At 54.4% G+C, this 19,807-nt stretch overlaps 1 protein-coding gene across 4 annotated transcripts in view; it reads left to right on the top strand.

Annotated features, from left to right (window-relative positions):
- Positions 1-754: 754 nt before the first annotated feature.
- GRIK3 (glutamate ionotropic receptor kainate type subunit 3) overlaps positions 755-19,807 on the top strand; it is a 230,776-nt gene continuing 211,723 nt past the window's right edge. Inside the window, exon 1 of one of the 4 annotated variants that reach the window (XM_045476761.1) lies at positions 755-2,355. In XM_045476761.1, coding sequence (XP_045332717.1) covers positions 2,241-2,355 — 115 coding nt within the window. In that variant the 5' untranslated portion in view covers positions 755-2,240. The remainder of the gene's footprint in view (positions 2,356-19,807) is intronic. The other 3 variants (XM_045476762.1, XM_045476760.1, XM_045476763.1) reach the window with 3 other exon arrangements.

Genomic DNA, 19,807 nt, shown 5'->3' with positions numbered 1-19,807 from the left:
ATCCAGGGCACCAGAATTTCCTTCCTTAGAGACCGGTCCTGGGCTTTCTGGCCTCTTGGAGCAACTAAACCAGGGGACAGGGACGGGTGTCCACCTTCATCCTGGAGGGTGGGGCCTCTGGCTCCCCTCTCCCGCGCTTCCTCCTTGCTGGTGCCCACTGGGGCCCATTGCTCTCTATCAAGAGGTGGCAGTTGCTGCCTCTTTGGCTCTGGTCTGCATGTCCTTCCCTCTGGTCTCTTGGGCAACATTTTCCAGTGGCTGCTGGGGAAACCAGCCGCTGCTGCGCACGGGTGAGGAAGGCCGAAGTTCGGGCAAAGACGGAAGCCGGTAACCTCTCTTTGCTGTTGGGTCTTTGAGGATGGCCTCGAGCCCGGCACACCTCTTCCCCTTCTTAGAAGAAGAGCCCTGGGAATCCTCCTCCCTGCTCCCTGGCTGCCTTCCCTTCAGGTGGGAGGGAGTCCCCTTCCAAGTGGCACGATTGGCCACGCTGCAGTGTCACATCTCCACACAATGCCAACGTGCCCTACTCCCAGAACAGAAGGGAAAGAAAAGCCAGGGAAATTAACGGGCTGGATAGAACTGGACTCATAGTGTATTTGTAAGAAAATCAAAGATTTGTTTTTCAGACGTTGGGGGCCATGCTCTTACCAGACAGCTGGCAAATGGGAGGTATTGGGAATGATGGAATAGATCAAGGTATTTAAATGAGAAAAATAAATTCACACACAGCCTAGCCGCTGCCCGGTGACAGATCCGTTTATTTATCTACTGTATCGGCACCGCTTTGTCTCTGTCAAAAAGGTCATTAAACTCGCCTAACTGCGTAATTCCCAGCCTCCTGCTCTAGACTCGCTCCACAGCCCTTCCTTTCCCTCGACACCCAGCGCCACTTGAAAAAAAATTTATTATTGCTAATAAACAAGGTTTTTTGTTTTTTTTTTAACCCTTTCTAGCTTGTCCCCCCATGGGTCTCGCTGTATCCCACAGAAAATGACAGTTTCTCTTTATTCGTTCTCAGGAGGAAAGGGGAAGGGAACTAGCCCCTCCTGCACGGTTGGGGAGTTGGGGGAAGACGGGTGGGAAGTAGGTACCAGGGTGCGTCTCAGATGCCCTCCAAGTCTAAGGATTTAGCCATCTGCCTCCGAAACCCCTGTGGTTGCCGGGCGTCGTCAAGTCCTGCCTTCCAAGGCACAGGGTCTGGCCTGGGCCGTCCCACCGCCACCAGCTCCCGCTGCTCCCCTAGCCCAGCGTGGTCGATTCTGTCTTCCCGGAGCCCCAGCCCCAACTCTGCCTCCCCGAGACATGGGCTTAGGGAGGGAAACCGGTTCCCGGGTCCGTCTCCCGCCGCCGCCGTCCAGCCTGCGCCCGCTGCGTGGGAGCTGGAAGGCGAGACTCCGCAGACGGCGGGCTCCGCGTCCCTCTGCTCCGGCGGGCGCGTCTCCTCCAGCTGGTCGGGCCGCTAGGCTGCCGCCGTCGCCCAGCTCGCGGTGCCAGCTCCCTTGCTCCACGCCCGGCTCCCAGGCTCCGTGCCCTCGCAGTTGAAGGGACTGGGGGCGGCAGGGCGGATGGGGACATCTGGGAAGCAGCGAGGAGAATCCTCGTTCTCCGGGCGTCCCCCTAAACCGGGTCCAGGGTCCCCTTCCCCGCCCCCTGCGCAGGTGTGAGCGCGCGAGTGTACGCCTCGGCGGGCGTGAGTGTGAAGTGTGTGTGCGCGGGGGAGTGCGCGGAGGGAGCGCGGGCGGCGGGCGGCGCGGGAGGCGGGAGGCAGGGCGCGGGGAGGGGGCTGGGAGGGAGTGTGTGCGCGCGTGCAACTCCACTCCGGGGCTTTGTGCGAGCCCGGGCGATAGCATTGGCGGCGGCTGGAGGAGGAGCGGCCGGAGACGCGTGCAGCCCGCCCGCCAGCGCCCGGCAGCCGGGGCAGGTGGGAGCCCGCGCGGGAGCCGAGCCGACGCGAGCCGGAGCGGAGTCCGAGCGGAGCCCGAGCGCAGCCCGGGCGGAGCCCAGGAGCCTAGCTCGCGGACGACCCGTGGGCGGCAGCCGGGCGGGGCGGGCGCCGGCGGGGCGGCCCCCCAGTAAGATGTGCGCGGCGCCGCGGGGCGCCCCCCACTCGCAGCGGCGCTCGGGAGCCGGGCAGCTGGGCCAGGCGGCGCCTCGGGGGCTGCTGCGCGCCCGCGCCTAGAGCTGCCGCCCCAGGGAGCCCGCCACGGCCGCGCCCCGGGCACGCTCGGCGGCGCCCAACGATGACCGCTCCCTGGCGGCGCCTCCGGAGTCTGGTTTGGGAATACTGGGCCGGGCTCCTCGTGTGCGCCTTCTGGATCCCGGACTCGCGCGGGATGCCCCACGTCATCCGGATCGGTAAGGGCTCCCCGGAGCCGGGGGTCTCTGTGCGCCCGGGCGGGGGCGGCAATGGGGAGCCAACGAACGCGATCCCAAGAGATTTTTCCCGATCTCTCCGGGCCGCCGGGGCCGGGTGACCACCGGGAGCTCGGCCCGGTCAGGGCAAAGTTCCAAAGCCGGGGGTCACGGGCCCCACTTAGTGGGGAAGAGACAGCCGGGCCGCGGCGGGCGAGGGGCCCTTGGAGCGCTCGTGAGAAGCCAGACCTGGCGGAGAGGAGCGAAGCGTTCCAGCCCCAACCCGAGTGGAGGGCTCATTTCCCGGCCACTGCCGGCACGACCGGCCACAGACCGAGTTCTGGGCGGGCTTCTCCGCGGAGCGGGAACCCTGGGGGAAGGCGCCAACTTCTCTTTCCTCCTCGCTCCCGGCAGGCCCCCGCCCCCACCTGGGGAACAGCTCCAGCGGCCGCGGCGGGGACGCGAGGGACGGCTTCGCAGGACGGAGGAGGGGTGGGCGGCGGGTCTCTCCTCCCGGCGGCCGCCCTCGGCCTCGGGGGGTGCCCCATCCAGCCCGGTGGCTTGGGGGAGGGGAGGGTCAGCCCCGGCCGGTCGCTCTTGCGTTCCCTCGCGGCTGGGGGGGAAGGGGGGGGGGGAAGGAAGCCACGGAGGCTGCCCGCCGCGGCCGGGAATGTGGCGGGAGGGATGCGAGCGGTTTGTAAAGTTAGCCGAAATCCCTCCGCAGCTGGCGGCGGCTGGCGGGGTTGCGCGCGGCTTTCCGGGGCTGCCGCGTCTCCGCTCTCTTCTCGCCGGAGACTCCTACTCCGGGCTTTAACTTTGTTGTGGCCGCCCCAGTTACCCTGTAGGCAGCGCTCTGGGCAGTGCGGGAGACCCTGCGGGGCCCAGGCCCGCGCCCGCCAGGGCTGCGCCCGGCCTGGCCACGCGGGAGCCTGCCGCCAGGCCGGAGACTTGGGCCTCCTGGGTTCGCGAGGCGCCACCACCAGCATCTGGCACAGGGCGGGCAGAGCTTTGCTGAGCCAGGGCCACCTTCCCCCCTTGTGGCTCTTCTCCAGGAGAGGACTGCTAGAGGCTTGAGGGGATGCAGGGAACCGAGGTCGGGCTTGGTTTCCTTACTTGAGGTTTTCCTAGGAGGTGGTCAGGAATCGGGGCGGGGGGGGGGGGTTGAGGAGTACGTCTTCGTGGTTCGCTCCTGGATACCACAACCTCTGGAACTCAATATCCGGGTGGGGGTAGTGCGCGGTGCTCAGCGCTGCCCACGCTGGGGTCTTTGAGTCCATGCCCGGGACCCTGGCAGACTCACACCCTGAGGCAGAAGAGGCACAGGAGGCAGAGGAGTCCAGGCACGGGACTCTAGGGACATCCCTCACGGTCAGGCTTAACCCTTTGCAGCCCAGGCTGCTCTTGGCAAGCCAAGCAACGTTTTCTATCTGCTCTTTTGCCTGCCCCAGCTCCCTGTTTGGTTAGCATTCCAGGGGCAGGCACAACCTTAGTACTGGGCCAGCACTTCTTTCATTCCCTCCTTCCTTCCCTGCTTTTTGGGGGCCTACGTGGAAGAGTGCCCTTGAGAGAAAGGAGAGGGGCCCCAAAAGGTGCTCTGTGCGCGTCCCACGCGTTGCAGTTTCCTTTCCTCTGCACGCGGGGAGCTGGGTATGCTCCCAGCCTAGCTTCAGGGGTGGAGGTTTTTGGGGCCCCAGGAAATCAGGAGAAGGTGAAGACAGCCCCAGAAGGATGAGCTAAGGAGGGGCAGGATGGTGTGTCCTTAGCTGCCCCCTCTTATTGTGAAATTGACTTCACTGGGGGCTCTTCACTGCTCTGAGGGGAAGCCCCAGCCTGCCTGCCCTTTCTTGGGTTCATGTTGTAATAATGCAATTAAGGATGGCAAAGCCCTCCTCTCTTCTAATCTTCTTCGTATTAAGCCCCAGGATTAATTAGCATGTCGGCCCAAGCCATTTATATCAGAGAGCCCTGCCCCATTTGATTCCCAGCCTGAGGACTGGGGTGCTGTGTGGATGCCAAACGTGACCGCCGGAGCTGTGCCAGCTTAGATGGAAGATGGGAAGGCTCCGAGGCCTCTGGGCTTCTCTGGAGCTTCCTAGGGAGCTGAACTTCCATCCTTGGGAGTCCAGGCTGGAGCCTTAGCTGGGGCCAGGGAAGCACAGCGGACATGGGCGGGCCCATGCGCGCGGGAGCGCACACACACACACGCGTGCGTGCGTGCACACACACACACACACACTTATGCAGAACCTAAACACACTGCCTTGGCTGGGTCCCCCACCATCTCCCTTTTCTGATCCACCCGTGGGATTCCAGGGTTTTCTGCCTGAGGCTGCAGGAATTGAGGTCCTGGAAATGGGGTTCGGGAGTATGCTGGGTGCTTTGTGGTTCCCGAGATTCGTGCCCGAGCTGGCTGTTCCTGGAGCCGAATTCTCCAGCAGGCAGGCATCCTCAAACACCAGCTTGGGAGAGGGTTTTCCTGCAGGTGTGTGAGGGGCTCTCTGGGCTGGGAGCAGTGTACCCGCCCCCTCTCTTTGTGCCTTTTTTGGGGGCTGAAATTTCCTCTTAGACAAGGAGATGGATAGCTCAGCGGTGTGACAGAGTGTTCAAACAATCCATCTTGAATAGATGAATTGCATTGCTCTGTCTTTTTGTAATTGTGTCTATCAGAGGGAGAGGTCAAGGCATTGATTGCTTGGATGGTTTGCAAGTAACAAAGGAGAGCGAGGGAGAGAGCGAGGGAGAGAGAGTAATTGGATTGTAGTCTGCGGGAAAAAATGATCATTGATTATTTTATATGAATATGTGAAAGATGTATCTGCGTGTGATTATCAAGTGTTGCTCATTGAAGGTTTTCAAGGCATATTGTTCGGCATTTTATTATTACTCTTATCATCGTTATTATTGTTGGGATGGATTCTGGTCTTCACTCATGGGAAGCAGTTTAGTGCATGGATCATCTCAGCCAGATGGGCTTCAGTGACCTTTTGTGGGAACCTGGATTTCCTGGTTATATGACCTAGAAGCTGAAGTGGAGGGGCCCTAGGCTGGGAGCTAGGAGGCCTGGGTTTTCTGCTCTCTCTTCTGCCCGTTTACTGAGCCATTGTGGTCAAATCACACCGTTCCTCCCAACCTTGAGCCTCTGTTTCCCCATCTGTAAACCACCGTTGGATTGGCTGTGATGGTTTGGGATATTCTGTGGCTTCAAAGTTCCTTTTAGTGCAGACGGTGGGGACTGTCCGTGCCACTGTAGGTTTCATGGTTACACGAGGCTTCCTCGTATTACATGCATATGGTAGGATCGAGGGCCAGCTTGGAACTTGAAAAGGGAACCAGACAGTGGTGGCGGCAGCTGGGGAGCCCTGGTGGATGGTGATGATCTCTAGCCAGCCAAGGGGAGGTTGGGAGCCAAATGACTGCAGAGACATAAAGCAGGTGTATGTGTTGGGGATGGGGGTGGGGTAGAGAGGGAAGGACTGGCTCAGCTCTGGACTCTCTGAGCATCTACAGACAGCAGAACAGATGAGCCTCAAGACCCAGAACCTGGGCCGGGAGCGGGCGGGGGTGGCCAGCGGGCAGTCACAGCAGTCTCTCCCTGAGGAACGAGATCCCCCTCCCCCAGAGTTCCCCAACCAGCCCCGTCTTCATTGTCTCCGATCAGTTCACCCAAACGGTCCTGACCATTCGTCTCCTGAGTTTGGGAGCCGTGTGTAAAACAATGAGGAATTTCTTACAGTGACTGGTGATGCGCTGAAACATTGCCGCCTTGTAGGAGCAGACAGGAGCTGAATGAAGATCAATAGGGCTTTCCCCCCTGGAAGTAAATAGCTTCAGACAAGACCTGGGAGTGGCCCGAGGGGCCTTGGAAGGCATTAACTTGAGCAATTTCTGCCTCCACTTTCCAGCCCAGCCGCTCCTGTCAGCCGGGGCTTCCCTCTTCCTCAAAGCTGGAGTTTAATTTCTTCGTGATGCCTGCCTCGCACTGCGCTAAACAGTCTTTTGACATCAGGATGAGCTGGGGGTTTTAGAGGTGGCTTATGCAGGGTGAGCCAGGCACTGTGTCCTGACTAGGCTCCTCCAAGGTCATTTGCATTCCCCTGTTGCTGGCCTGACAGCCAGTCCAGCCTGATGTGCTATTTTGAAAGGGCTTTGAGGGGCCGCCCTTTATCCCCCCCCCCTTTCAGGAATGCAAGGTTGCTTGGCTGCTTTTAGGGTCCTTTCTGGGGCCTGGGAGCCTCCCTGAGTCCTCCTGTTCCGGCAGGCACTCTCTGTCCCTGCTCTAGGAAACAACCCCCTCGCGGTGGGGGGATGCAAGGGGGTAGGAAGCACAGATTCCTCTGTGGACATCACAGCGCTCCCTCCTCTTGGGGGAGGCACGAGGCCATGTACAGGGAAGGTGGCAGAGGCTGCTTGGGGTGTGCTTGTCAGAGGAGACTTGGTGGTACTCAGCAGCTGGGTTTGTTTCTGATCTGCTGAGGCCAAGCCTCCTCCATTCTGCGAGAGACTGCTGCCCCTGCCTCCTGTGGCTTCAGCCCGAGCCGTGGACCCTCCAGAGGGAATGCAGAGAGGCGAGAGCCAGTGCTCCATTTGGCTGGGCAACAGCAGAGAGGACTGAAGTTCCGGGGACAGGGCTGGTCCTCCCGAGGCTGGTGTGATGGGGCTGGAGCTTTGGATGGATGGATGGGCCCAGGGCCTAGTGCAGACGGGGCTGGGGCTTGTTCGCCAGAATAGCTGTTCTCCCAGGTGCCCATTCCCCGACAGCAGCACCAGGGGGCAGTGTGCCTGTGTCGAGGTATCCCTGTGTCTCCTGCCTGGGACCCCACCTGGGTCGGGAGTGACATCAAAATAATGCACAGCAATGCGACAATAACAATGACCCCCACTTAAGAAGCGCTTACTAGGTGCCAGGCACCGCGGTGTTTCACACGCTGACTAGTAATGCGGGCGCATAGTAAGTGCTCAGTAAATGCTGCTGCGTTTCCCTCCCCCATCTTATTTAACCTTCACCGCCGTGGGGGCATCATTTCCATTTTGCAGTTGAGGAAACTAAGCTTGGCAAAGTCACTTGCACAAGCTCACACGGGCAGTGAGTGGTAGACGGATAAGAACTCCTGACGGCCTGACTGCAGGGGTCCTGCGTGTTTGACGGTCCGTGAGGGCGGAGGACGAGGAAGCACCACCAGTTTGCACAGGTGCTGAATGGAGCACCCCCACCCCCATGGCTCTGGGCGCTGAGTGTGTCCTCACAGGGCCAGGCTGTGTTTGGCCCTGTGTTGGAGGTGGCTCTGTAGGTTCTGTGACATTTAACCCTGCCAGTGCCAGTTTTCAGAAGCAGATAGCCCTTGTTGATGAGTTGTGTGGCAGATACGCTTCCTGGACGGGGAAGGACGGATGGTCTTTCCCACCCTCCCACCAATAGACACTTACACTGACTACACCTCTCTTTGTCTGGGCTTCTGGACTCTGCCCAGTGCTTCCCCGGAAGCCTGAAATAAAGGATGGACTCTCCCTTGGATATGGCTGGTCCACCCATAGGAATCCTTCTGCTCCGGGGACTCCAGCCTACGTGTCCCCCTGAAAGCCACCGAGCTGTCCTCAAAGACATCGTCAGAGCCATGAGGGAAGGGCTCCATGTCTGTGCCTCGTCTTCGCCTCTGTCCTCATCAGCCAGTGACCTGGCCAGAGAAGGTGGTCGCGAATTGTTCTCTGTTCTTCTTTTTCCCCTCACCTCCCTTTCCCCTCCTCAATCCAGTCCCCTCTCCCTTCCGACATCCTTTCCAGGCTAATAGGTTTTATGGTCATTTTATTTTTAAGCAAGAGTCACATTCTGCCCTTCCGAGTAGAGCCTGCCTTGCCAGTCACTGAGACAGGTGGACAATCCGAGGCCACTGACGCTGGGCCCTGGAATATTTGTTGCTGTCTCAAAAGACACTGTGGTAGGGTGTGGGGACGTCGGTGCAGGAGCTGCTCAGTCCACCCTTCCCCATGCCACCTCTGTAAGAGCAAAGGCAAAATCAAATTTATTCTCCTTGTCCCTCATGTTCCTTCTTCTGGGGGACCCAGGAGGCTGGAATAATGGTGGCTTCCAGGGACGGAACTGTTTTGGAAGTGGGCGGAAACTGCATGCTGAGAGCCCCTAAAGAGGTGACAGATTTGGGATAAGCACAATCAGAGGGCTCATGGTATTTTCCAGGACCTCAGTTTCCCCTTCTGTAAAAATGGGGGCGATACTGTCTGCCTCACAGAGCCAAACAGGTATGACATCTTTCCAGAAAAGCTTAAATGCTGTCCAAAGATCAGCATTTCTTCTTGTTGTTGTTTGGAGGGTCTGACACCAGCACAGGGCCAGCACCGGGGTGAGGTGAGCGAGGCAGCTAGGGAGCAGAGTTGAAGCAGGCTCTCTAGTGGTGACCCTGCATTCGCACGACTGACCACGAGAGCGGGCGCTTCCTTAAATGTTGTGCCCCTAAGTGCCTCATTGGCCTGGACCAGTACCTGTGTTTGCTCATGGAGTCACCGTTTTCTTCTGCTTCTCTTTGTGCCCCAGAGACGAAATCCTACCTGAGTGTGATTGGGAGTGGGGACACTGGGTCAAGGGCCAAGGGGTTGGGCTTGAGGACCACAGGTCATTCTGATTTGGCTTTTGTTCCCCGTCGGCCACCTTTTATAGGCAGCACAGAGCACTCCGCCCCGCCTTGCCTCATTTTATTTCCTTTGGAGTTATGTCCAGGGTCCCACTGCCTTTTACTCCAAGCCTGGCCCTCCCCTCTCCCCAAAGCTCACTTTCCCATGTCCCCCGCCTTGTTTCCTTGGACCTCTGTGCCTTGTTTACTAATGCTGATTGGCCTTGGCTGTAGTTATGCTTTGTGGGTTTGTCTAGGGCTTTCTCTAGTGCGTGAGTGTCCTGCCTCCCCCGTTAGGCCAGAAGCTGCTCCAAAGTGTGTAAGGCCAGCTCCCCCCGCATCATTACCAAGAGGCAGAATGAATTTTTGCGGGGGAACCAAATAATATATTTCATTGATTCTAGGATGGACTTTCCTCCTCTCCCTTCTCCCTTCTCTGAAGTCAGTACATGTCTCACGTGTCATAGCTGGGGTTGCCTACAGGATGTTTTCTTTTTTGGCACCTCAACACGTAATGGCATGGCTTGGGTTTGATGAACTGTGGTGGACCTGAGTTAGACCGTGCGTCTCACATGTCTGTGCCGCGTGACCTTGGACGCGTCACTTTACCCCTGGGTCTCCGTTTTCTCATTTTAAAATAGAAGTATTAGGATTAAGTGAGACTACATTCAGATGTTTATGACCTGCAAAAATTTCCTGTGGCCGAACCTTAGAGTATCGTCTTCACAGAGTCAGTGCGGGGATTAAAGATGATAAAGTGTATGAAGCTCTTTGCTCAGTGCTTGATGTTTAATAAATGCTGGGAGAGAAAGGATTCTCCAAGGTTGGAGGCCATGTTTCTGCCATCAGACTGTGAGCTCTGAGGCTGTCTGCTTCCTGCGTACCCTGTGCCAACCCTGGTGCCCAGTACTCCGTGCCGCTCAATACCTGGCATTTATTTGCCCATTGCCCACACACCCACATGCCCCATAGTGGAAATGGTAGGGTCTGGCTGCCTGTGACAATTATCCACCACATTAGGGGGAGAGAGAGGTGCCCTTTGGGATGCTTCTGTGTGTCAGCTCCCAGACCCCTCCTGGCCTATTTATCACATACCTGCAGCCCATGGGGTGCTGGTTCTTCCTCCCAGGTGCAGTGTTTTAGCTGAAATGCATTTTGCATGTATTCAGGACCGAGGAGACCCTGGTTGTGGGATGCTCTTTAGGGACTGACCCATAGAATCCTTGTCAGTCCTTCTTGGATGTAGGTTTCAGTCTTGCTTCTTGGGCAGGCTAGTATGGCCCAGAGAGGGTCTGCGGCTAGAGGCTGGGCCCCAGGGGATAGAGACCGCTGGCTCTGCTGGGAGACATCGAGTAATGAGGCCACGGCAAGAGCTGGGGAGGAGAGAGTCCCCATGGTGATCATACAGATCGGAGATAATGAGATGGAGTGAGATCCGGGGGGAGTGGCAGCTTCGACTCCAAATCCTTTGGTGCCATGCTGAATGGTGGTTAAGGAAGGCAGGGGAAAAAAGGGAGCGAGAAGGAGCTAAGATTCCAGTTTGTGTGAAGAGGGTTCCGATCCATAGGAGACAATTAAGCCTTGCGCTATTAAAGGGACTGATGCAGACAGGCTGCCGATGGAAGGGGGTTTATAGAGTTCTCAGAACAACTGCAGGGATGAGCTCTTTAAATATGGGAACGAGGGAGACTTCTGCAAAGCCTTCCTGCATCTGCTTTGCAGAACCGAAATATGCTATTCCAAAAAGCCTGCCCAATTGGGCGGAAAAGCAGGAGCAGGGAGCCAAGGACTTCCCAGGGCTCCACGCATCACATTTCCTATCTGTGGTGGAGAATCACAGAATCTAGAATGAAAAGGACCCCAGGGGTCATTCTTAGGCCTCTGGTTCTCAACCGGAGCCTTGCACCAAAATCACCTGGAATGCTCATTAAACTACAGATTGCTGGGCACCCGCAGAGCTTCTCATTTGGTAGGTCTGGGGTGAGACCTGGGATTTCACACTTTTGACAGGTCCCCAGATAATGCTGATGCTGCTCCTCTGGGCACTACCCTTTGAGGACCACTGTTCTCAGTCACTGGAGGGACCTTCCCCTAACCCCCCTTATAGGTGGATATCTGGTCTCTGATTGAACATCACCCGAGATAGGAAGCTTACTACTTTTGACCCTCTTTTGTTCTTTACTGCGAATGTTTCGGCTGACTCCAATCTTTGTTGCAAATACCCCCCCCCCAAAACTTGTCTCCCTGCAGTCCCAGGGAAGGCGATAGAACTTGGATGTTGGGAGTATAGGTTCTGAGATCCATCTGTCTGAACTTAAACCTTTTCCCCCGTCCAGGCTCTGGCACTTGGGATAAGTCACTTAGCCTTCGAGTTCCTCACCTGCAAAATGGGGATAATAATAGATTTGGCCACGTGGGCTCATTGTGAGAATTAGTATGCCTGGCACAAGAGCAGCTTTCAATGCACTTTTACAATCTAGCATGTGGATAAGTTCACAGGTTCTGGAATCTGCTGGCCCGAGTTTGAGGCCTGCCTCCATCACTTCCCACCTGTGTGATCTTGGGCAAATTTATCTAATAATAATAATGACGATGATGATGATGATGATGATGATGATGATGATGATAATGGTATCTGCCTCACAGGGTTGTTATAAGGATTAAATGAATTAATGCATATGAAGTGTTTAGACCACAGCCATGGGAAGCACTCAACAAATGGTGTCCATTACTCTTATGGTACAATAGCCATGCTCACTGGTTCTGGTTCTGGTCTGCTCCCTATCCTCCCATGCAACCCTACGGAAATGTAAAGGCATTTCTCCCAATTAGAGATGCTCAGTTCTTCCCGCCAGGCGTTGAGAGCTAAGCTAACCCCAGTGCTGCTTGTGTGTTACACCCAGTGAGCGCCTGGTTTCCTCGGACCTCAGCTTCGGTGTCTCCTTGTACAGCCCAGGCCAGTTCAGCCTTCTCAGCAGCTACTTCACTTTGCCGAGTTAGACTGAGCTGGCGGTCTCTTGAGATCCCCTGGTCTTTTTCACAGGCATCGCTGCTGATCTATAACTTCTCTCATCTTCCCTTTGGCAGTTGATCTTTTGAGCCTAAAGGCAAGACCTGTCATTTATCCTCAGTAAATCCCACCATGGAACCTTCAGGCAGTTATTCTTGCTCGTTGTTCCTGGACCACCAGAGCCTGCTTCTGGTTCAACATCCTCAGGAAGTAGGCATGGATTTCACCCTCTTCTTCCTCCCTGGCCTCCCTCTGGGGGGTCTGTGGTGGACAGGTTAAGTGGTTATTGGCCTCCACTATGGTGGGGGCTGGGAATTGCTGCTCTGGACAGTGTAGCTTTTGCGGCTCCTCTTCCATTGTTTGCCTTGCTTCGTGCCATCTGAGCCTGAGATGAGCCCGCCTTCCCTCCCTTCAGCTATTTCTGCCATCGACGCATTAGGCAGGAAATGACCAACGTCAGAGTCTGTTGGCTTAATTCAGTAATCATGGATCCACGATCCTATACTTTAACCCGCTTCAAAACCCCACTAGCTTCCTTATACTTTCAGGCCCTTTAGGACATGCCCCGGTTGGCAGACCTATACTGCATCCCTCCTTGCCTCATACACACTCTGCGCTCCACTATACTGAACACCCAAGTCCCCAGGAGGCACCGTGCCTTCCCTCACATCCTGGGGCCTCCACTCTTGTTATTCTTTGCAGACAACTTCTAGTCATCCTTCAGGTTTCAGCAAACGTGTCTTTTCCTCCAGGAAGCTTTTCTTCATGTCTGCCCACTTCTTTGGGCCCCCCCCCAGCACCCTGTATTTCCCTTATCGTAGCACTTATTATATAAGCAGGGACCCCGATGACTTATTCACCACTTCATCTGGTGCGCCTAGCACAGTGGATGGCACATAGTAGGTGATTAATAACTGTTGAATAAATGAATGCATTGATGAATACAGTCATTTGAGTAGAAGTCCACACTCCTGCCCTGTTACTCAGCTCAACATTTTTTCCATCTGGTCAACAAGATTTCATGAAAGGCATTGTTAGAGCCTTCTACAAAGTCAAAGTTCTAATGATGTCTGTGGTGTTCTGACACATGAATTCAACACCTTCTATACCAAGACTTTTTCCACGTAGTAGCTTGGGCAGAACTGGAATATTCAGGGGAGTGGATCCCTCGTTCCCGGGACTAGATTGGTCTTCATATCCATTGTTTGGTTCATACCGTGATGATTCTCCTTGTGAGAGACACAAGGTGTCTGTTTCCAGAAGAAACCGAAGAAGGGCTCATGATCCTCCTGTCTTCCTGACCTCACCTGTTTCTCCTTCCCACTTGCCCCTAAGCATCCCTGCTGCTCCCTTGGGTTGTTGAACCCAGCAAGAGAACTTCTGCTACTCATCCTTAATAGGCTGGCCACTTAGGACAGCTGCTAGACAGGGATGTTTTGCCGCTTACACTGTGGCCAATTATAGGTCAGGCCTCTCTGTTTTCCGTCTTCACCACATCACTTACTCCTGCAAGGATGTCTAGACAACAGGTCTACATGCCAGCTTTGTGTAAAGCAGAGGTGTTCAGGCTATATGGACAGTCAGCCTGGGGCATTTAGCCCTGGGGTTGAGTGCATCATCTGCACTGGGTTCTTGAGAGTGTGAATGTATTTATTTCTATGTGTTGGTGTTATTTTAAGAAATGACCAGTTGGAGGTTTGCTTCTTTAGCACAGGCTTCCCAGGTTGTGGCTCAACAGCCATTCTTTACCCCAAGCCTACTAAATGGATCAGTGGGAAACTGAAGACTTAAGTGTTGAAGTGACGGTCCCAATTCCTGACTGTGCTGATTGGTCTGCTGTATTTGTGTAGCTGAGAGTGAGGCCAGGGCAGGTTTGCAGTGAGGCCCTGGGCTTCCCCTCTTGAGCATGACAGAACCGGGCTCTGCCCTGAGGCCATGCCCTCCCTTCCTTGCTTCCCTCCCCAAGGAAACAGATGACACATTATGGGCAGAAAGAGCCTGTTGCCTACATGGCCATTTTTCCTGCCCAGTTTAATAGAGGTGACAGCCATCTATTTTACTTGTCTCATAACATTGAATCAGTAAATAAAATATGGGTGAACTCTCAGGTTTAGCTGAATTATGGCTGGTCCCTGGGGGTTGAGGGCTGGGGGAGAACTGAGCAGAAAGGTTGAATCCCTGGCTTGTTGCAAGAGAACCTGAGCCTTGTGTCCTCCTGTGGCTCCAGGAAATCTTTCAGTGCTGAAGAAGGCCAGGCAAGGTCACCTTGTTGGACTATCTCTGAGTCCATGGAAGAACCAGAACACAACTGGGGGTCCCCTAAGTGTTGGAACTACAGGAGTACAGTACCTGTCCCTATTCTTTTCCTATCACAGATTAGGATACTGAGGACCAAATGGGGGACATGATTTGTGCCACATCCCTTGGGAAGCCATGGGAAAATCAGATGAAAACATGAGTCTCTGACCTCCACTATATTAAGAAAACTCAGTCTCTCTCTCTCTCTCTCTCTCTCTCTCTCTCTCTCTCTCACACACACACACACACACACACGCACACACATACACTTGAAGCTTTACATTTTCAGTCTTGAGATAGAGACTAAATTTTTGTAATACTGAAAAACAGACCGATAAAACATTTTTCCACATTGAGGGAGAAGTACAAACCAGATTCGTGTGCGTTTAGAAAGGCTTGTAGATAACGGATCCACCCTATGAAGTTCCCACGAGGCCGGGGAGATTAAGGTTCACCCCTAACCTCTGTGTTCAGCACCACGGAGAGCAGTCAGGCGCTGGGGTAGTGAGTGGGCGCCATCTGCCCGCTGACTCTTCTGGCAGGGGTGATGTGGTTATTGCAAGGTCTTGCTAAACAGGCATTCCTTTTCGGAATGCTATTCCTCTAGGATTCTGGTGTTCGTAAACTGGACTGAGGTGTTTAGCAGGCACACAGTAGGCTAGTGAGAACTATCGTTTGTGGTCGTTCAAATCAAGCAATTCACAGTAAAAAAAAATGAAGGCAACAGATAGAATTTGCTCATTCCCCGCCCCCCCCCCCCCCCAACACACACACAAATTGTGCCTAAGCCTTTGGTGCCTTGTACAGCTTGTCTGCTAGGGAGCAGTAGCAGATGACAAAACGAGTGAACATTTCTATTGTCAAGTATCACACCCGATACCAAGCATCTTTGCTCAGCTTGTCAACATCATCTTTCACATTGCATTTGGTAAGTAGGTTTGTGTTATGTATTTTTATCCTGCTAAATGTGATTTCTTAAAAGTATTTTGTGTGTTATTATTTCCTGAGTTGTGGAACCCTGCATACCTATAATAGAGCCGTATTTCCTGCTAGTAAATAAAACGACTCTTCGTTCAGGTGATGGGAATGGAATGTGTCACGGCTTTGTGGTTTTCCCCAAAGAACCCCAGCAGTACCAGGTGCTGTACCACCTGGATGTGTCTGGGAAGCCTTGTGATTGGCCTGGGTATTGACAAAGGTCTCTCTTAGATAGAAAGTAACTCCAAGTGGCCTCAGCATACCTCTGAGAGAGGGGTAGCTTGTGTCCATTACTGAGGCACTCTGGGTTGGCCAGAACACCTGGTCTAGAAGCCGAAGAGCATAGGAACCTAAGGGTATTTGGATGACAGACTCCGAGGAACTGACACGTGCCTCTGAACACGGAGAGACATTTAAGTAAATAGGCTCCAAGGATGTAGGAGACAAGATGGCACCTTTCAGTCATACAGCAGAAAGATCTGGAATGGGCAGAGGGGAAGTGCGCTATGATACCAACAAAGCAGGGCTCTTCAGGAGCCCTGGCTTGAGAGATCTCAGGAAGAAAGGATTGGTTTCTTTGCTGCTCCTGCTTGGGTTCAGAGAATCAGAAAAATCTGCTTTGGAAACGTGGCTATTTTTATGCTGTTTGTAATTTAGTGTTTATTTCCTGTCGTTTTCACATGGACTCTGGGCTGACTCACTGATTCACCAAACATGGGTGGCGCGTCCACTCTGTGTACTGCAGAGTGCACAGGGAGGGGACTTGTGGAGGGCCTGGGGGCGTGAAGCAGCCTCCCTGGACCTGGTGGTAACTCAGTGGCCTCCTGCTAGGTCCATGTAGGTGACCTTCAGTGACAGCCATGGTTCCTTGAACAATCAGATACGTGCAGTTTGGACCAGAGCCCCACACTTGGATCTTTCTCATTCTCCTGGGTGCTGGGGAGGGGCACTGAGGCTCAGAGAGGAGAAGAAACAAGCTAAAAATCACACAGCAGAGCCAGCTGGGAAGCCATGTCTGTTCCCTTTCACCCTTTACACCTCTGTTCTACTTGCCTTGCTGCTAAACCATATCACTCCTTCCACTGTTCTGAGAGCCCCCTCCTCCCGAGCTGTCACACCCTATCCTCGGGCCCCCGTCAGGGTTCATTTTGGCCAGTTGTCTGTCTCTCGTCAGAATGGAACCTTACGTTTTCTAGATGGGGCAGGTGAGTAAGTGTAAGTAAGGAGGAAAGGTAGGGGTAGGGACTAGTATCTGATTTTTGTCTCTGAAGAAGTGAGTCTGTCTCCTTTGGTGGAAGTTTTTCTCTCTGGCTGACTCACCTTCTTCCTGCTGCAGTGTAAATCCATCTTGTCCGTGACATGACATGGCCATTTGTGGAGTTTGGGAAGGAACATCTAGATTGGGAAACAGTAGCTTCGGGGACTTCCTTTTCTAGGACTGTAGCAAAGAAACTCTCAAACAATTAAGCTGAAATGGCTACACTGTCCCTCACATGGGCTCAGGCAGATTTATAAGATTTTCTTTTTTAAAAAATCGGGATTTTTTTCCCTGGAGACCATGATTTATGGAATAATCAATTTCTTTATCTACCTAATACATTGGAGCGATCCGTCCACGCAGGCATCAATCTCCCCCAGAGGCCGGAGAGGGCCGACAGCCTTTTGAGCCTGACTCACCCGGCAGAAGGTGGCTTTTTCTGTGAGCGACTTTGATCCCAGAGTCTGGCTCTGAGGCCCGCAGTAAGGAAGGTCTGGGGCTCCCGCAGCCCCGCTCTTTGAGCAGAAATGCTAATGCTTTCTCCTGCTTGGTGTCAGCCCCACCTGGAGAGGAGTCAGGTCCAGCACTTGCTGGCCCCGTGGTACAGGTATGGAGGCTGAGATGAAGGTCAAAATCCAGAGCTTGGAGATGTGAAGGTAAGGGCTGTCATTCTCTTCATCTCTGAAGGCTGTAGTGTAGAAGGGGGAGCAAACCTGGCCTTAGAAGTCCCAGCGGAGAGAATTGGAGCCAGTGGGATGATGGTCCAAGGAGGCGGAATTTGGTTCAATGCCAGCCATCTCGTATTCAGTGCTATTTGAAGATTAAGTAAGATACCTCGGGAGTAGTGATCTTCCTGGTACGGGAGATAATCAAGAACACGTCGGCCAAGGATGTTGCCAGGGGACTCCGGGTTCCTTTCACCGTGAAACTCCAGGCATCCCCAGCCATGATGCTACAAAACCCCAGGCTTTCTAAGCTCCCCGAAAGGAATGCGCCCGCCCTGGTTACACAAACTCCACGAACTCACAAACTCTGAGTTCAGAGTGGTGGCTGCAGCCAGCCCCAGGAAGGACCTGTCGATATTTTTGAGCAGTGTAATTCCAAATACACGGGCACTCCTGATGTCACGTAATTGGCACATCTCTCTGAGGTAGGTACGATTGCCTTCTCGTGCGGTTGTAGAAACCGATGTGTAAAGGAGAATGGGTGGGTCCAAGGTCACACAGCTGGTTGGGGTAGAGCTTTGGCTCATTCAAACCAGCACCTCTTTACTCCATGAGCCTTTAGTGAGCAATACTGTGAGCACATACAGCCCTGTGCCAGGTGCTAGGACTACAAGGGGGAGCAAGACAGATATGCTTCTGGCCCTTACGGAGCTTGCATTCTGGCAGGACAGACATCAAGGAGTCACTACAAGTTCAAAGCGTGTTATAGAAGGGAAGCGCAGGCTGCCTGGGGGAACACCAGGAAGGGCTTCCCTGAAGAAGTGACATTTGGGCTGACACCCGGGGGAGGAGAAAGGGGCAGGGAGGTGAAGGTGCTGGGGAGGAGGGAGGCACGGGTTCTAGGTAGAGGGAGTAGCATGTTTAGACGCCCAAGGGGCAGACAGTTGTGTTAAGTTAAACCAGAAGAAACTGCCAGCTTTGTAGGTCAAACGTGGCCAAATACCAGCAGAATTGTGTTTAAAAAAGCAAAAACAAAACAAAACTCAAGGAAGTCCAGTGTGAATAGAGCAGAGAGAGGGGGTATGGCAAGATAAGGCCTGAGTAGTGGGCCTCAAGCCAAGGTAAGGAGGCTGGACTTCATCCCAAGGGCACTGGGGAGACATGGAGGACTGTAGAAAGGGAGCAACCTTTGAAAAGTCATCCTGGTGGCTGTGTGGTGTGACTACATGGGGGTGAAAGTGGAAGCCGGGGGCCCATCGGGAAGCTGTTGAAGTAGTCCGGGTGAGAAAGGGCAGCGAGACGGGCAGATGGCAGGTTAGTTGGGGACCAAGTGTCCAGGGCCCTTCTCAGAAGCCTGGCTCTTCCCTCTGCCCCAGGCCTGAGCACTGGAGGCCAGGCCATGATACCTGTGAGTGGACCGTCCCCAGAGCCATGTGCCTGTTTTCTGCGCCCTCCGTCAATGGGTACCACATCTGGTCATCTGAGAGCTCAGCTGGGCCTCTGGCCACATTTCATGGTTTCCTGGGTTGGCCGGGAAACCCTAGGTGAGTTCCATCTCCTGCTGCACAAGGCAATGAGCCCTCCTTGGCAGGTGGGGGCAGCTCTCAGTCTCCTTGAGCGGGCAGGCGGGGCTTGCGGGTCAGACCTTCTGCAAGTGCTAGGTCTTTGTGACAACCTGTCTGAGAGGCTTCAGAAAGGAGCTCTTTGGGGGCGCCTGGGTGGCTCAGTCGGTTAAGCGTCCGACTTCAGCTCAGGTCATGATCTCACGGCTCGTGAGTTCGAGTCCCGCGTCGGGCTCTGTGCTGACAGCTCCGAGCCTGGAGCCTGTTTCAGATTCTGTGTCTCCCTCTCTCTCTCTGACCCTCTCCCGTTCATGCTCTGTCTCTCTCTGTCTCAAAAGTAAATAAACGTTAAAAAAAGAAAGGAGCTCTGTGGCTGAGCTGAAACCCCTTCTCCCGTTGAGGAGGGAACCCTCCTTCTCCTTGGCAGAAGGTGGGAGGAGGGAGACCTCTGACCTTCAGGGCAGGCGCAGGGGTCGCTGCTGCCTAGGACTGCAGCATCAGGGGCGGGAGTGACAGCCCCACACAGATCTGGCTGGGCTGGGCTTCCCCTTGTGGTTTCAATTTCCAGCCCCCTGTGCTAACACAGTGTTACTGTGCTCATAGACGTAACAGTTGTGATGTGTTAGAGGCTTGCAGTGTGTCAGACACCGCAAAGAGCATCTTCCTGACATTCATTCACTTAATACAGCAAATCTGAGCAGTAGGAACTTTATCCCCACCTTATAGATGAGGAAAAGAACCTGGCGTCACGCACGCGGCAAAAGCATTCAGAGATGGTAATTGACATCATCGCTGTCATCCATCATCATGGTCGCTGTTGGTTTAAATAATGGATGCAAAGACCTATCCCAGTACCTGGCGCAAAGTGGGTGCTCAGGGAGTATTGTTGAACCTGTTTGTACAGATTCAGGCAGAAAATGGGGTGAGTGGCCTGGGTCAGGAGAGGGGAAAAGCTTGGGAAAGGGGTCTTCCCAGCTTCCTGGATCCCCGAGGATCTCTTGCTTCCATTCCCCTGGCTAGGCCTTTCTTAGCCTGGTCCCTCCCCTGTCGCCTGCTCCTCGCCC

Source organism: Leopardus geoffroyi, chromosome C1, assembly GCF_018350155.1.
Source record: "Leopardus geoffroyi isolate Oge1 chromosome C1, O.geoffroyi_Oge1_pat1.0, whole genome shotgun sequence".
NCBI lineage: Eukaryota > Metazoa > Chordata > Mammalia > Carnivora > Felidae > Leopardus > Leopardus geoffroyi.
The sequence above is the reverse complement of the archived record's forward strand: the minus strand, read 5'-3'. Positions and strand labels throughout refer to the sequence as shown.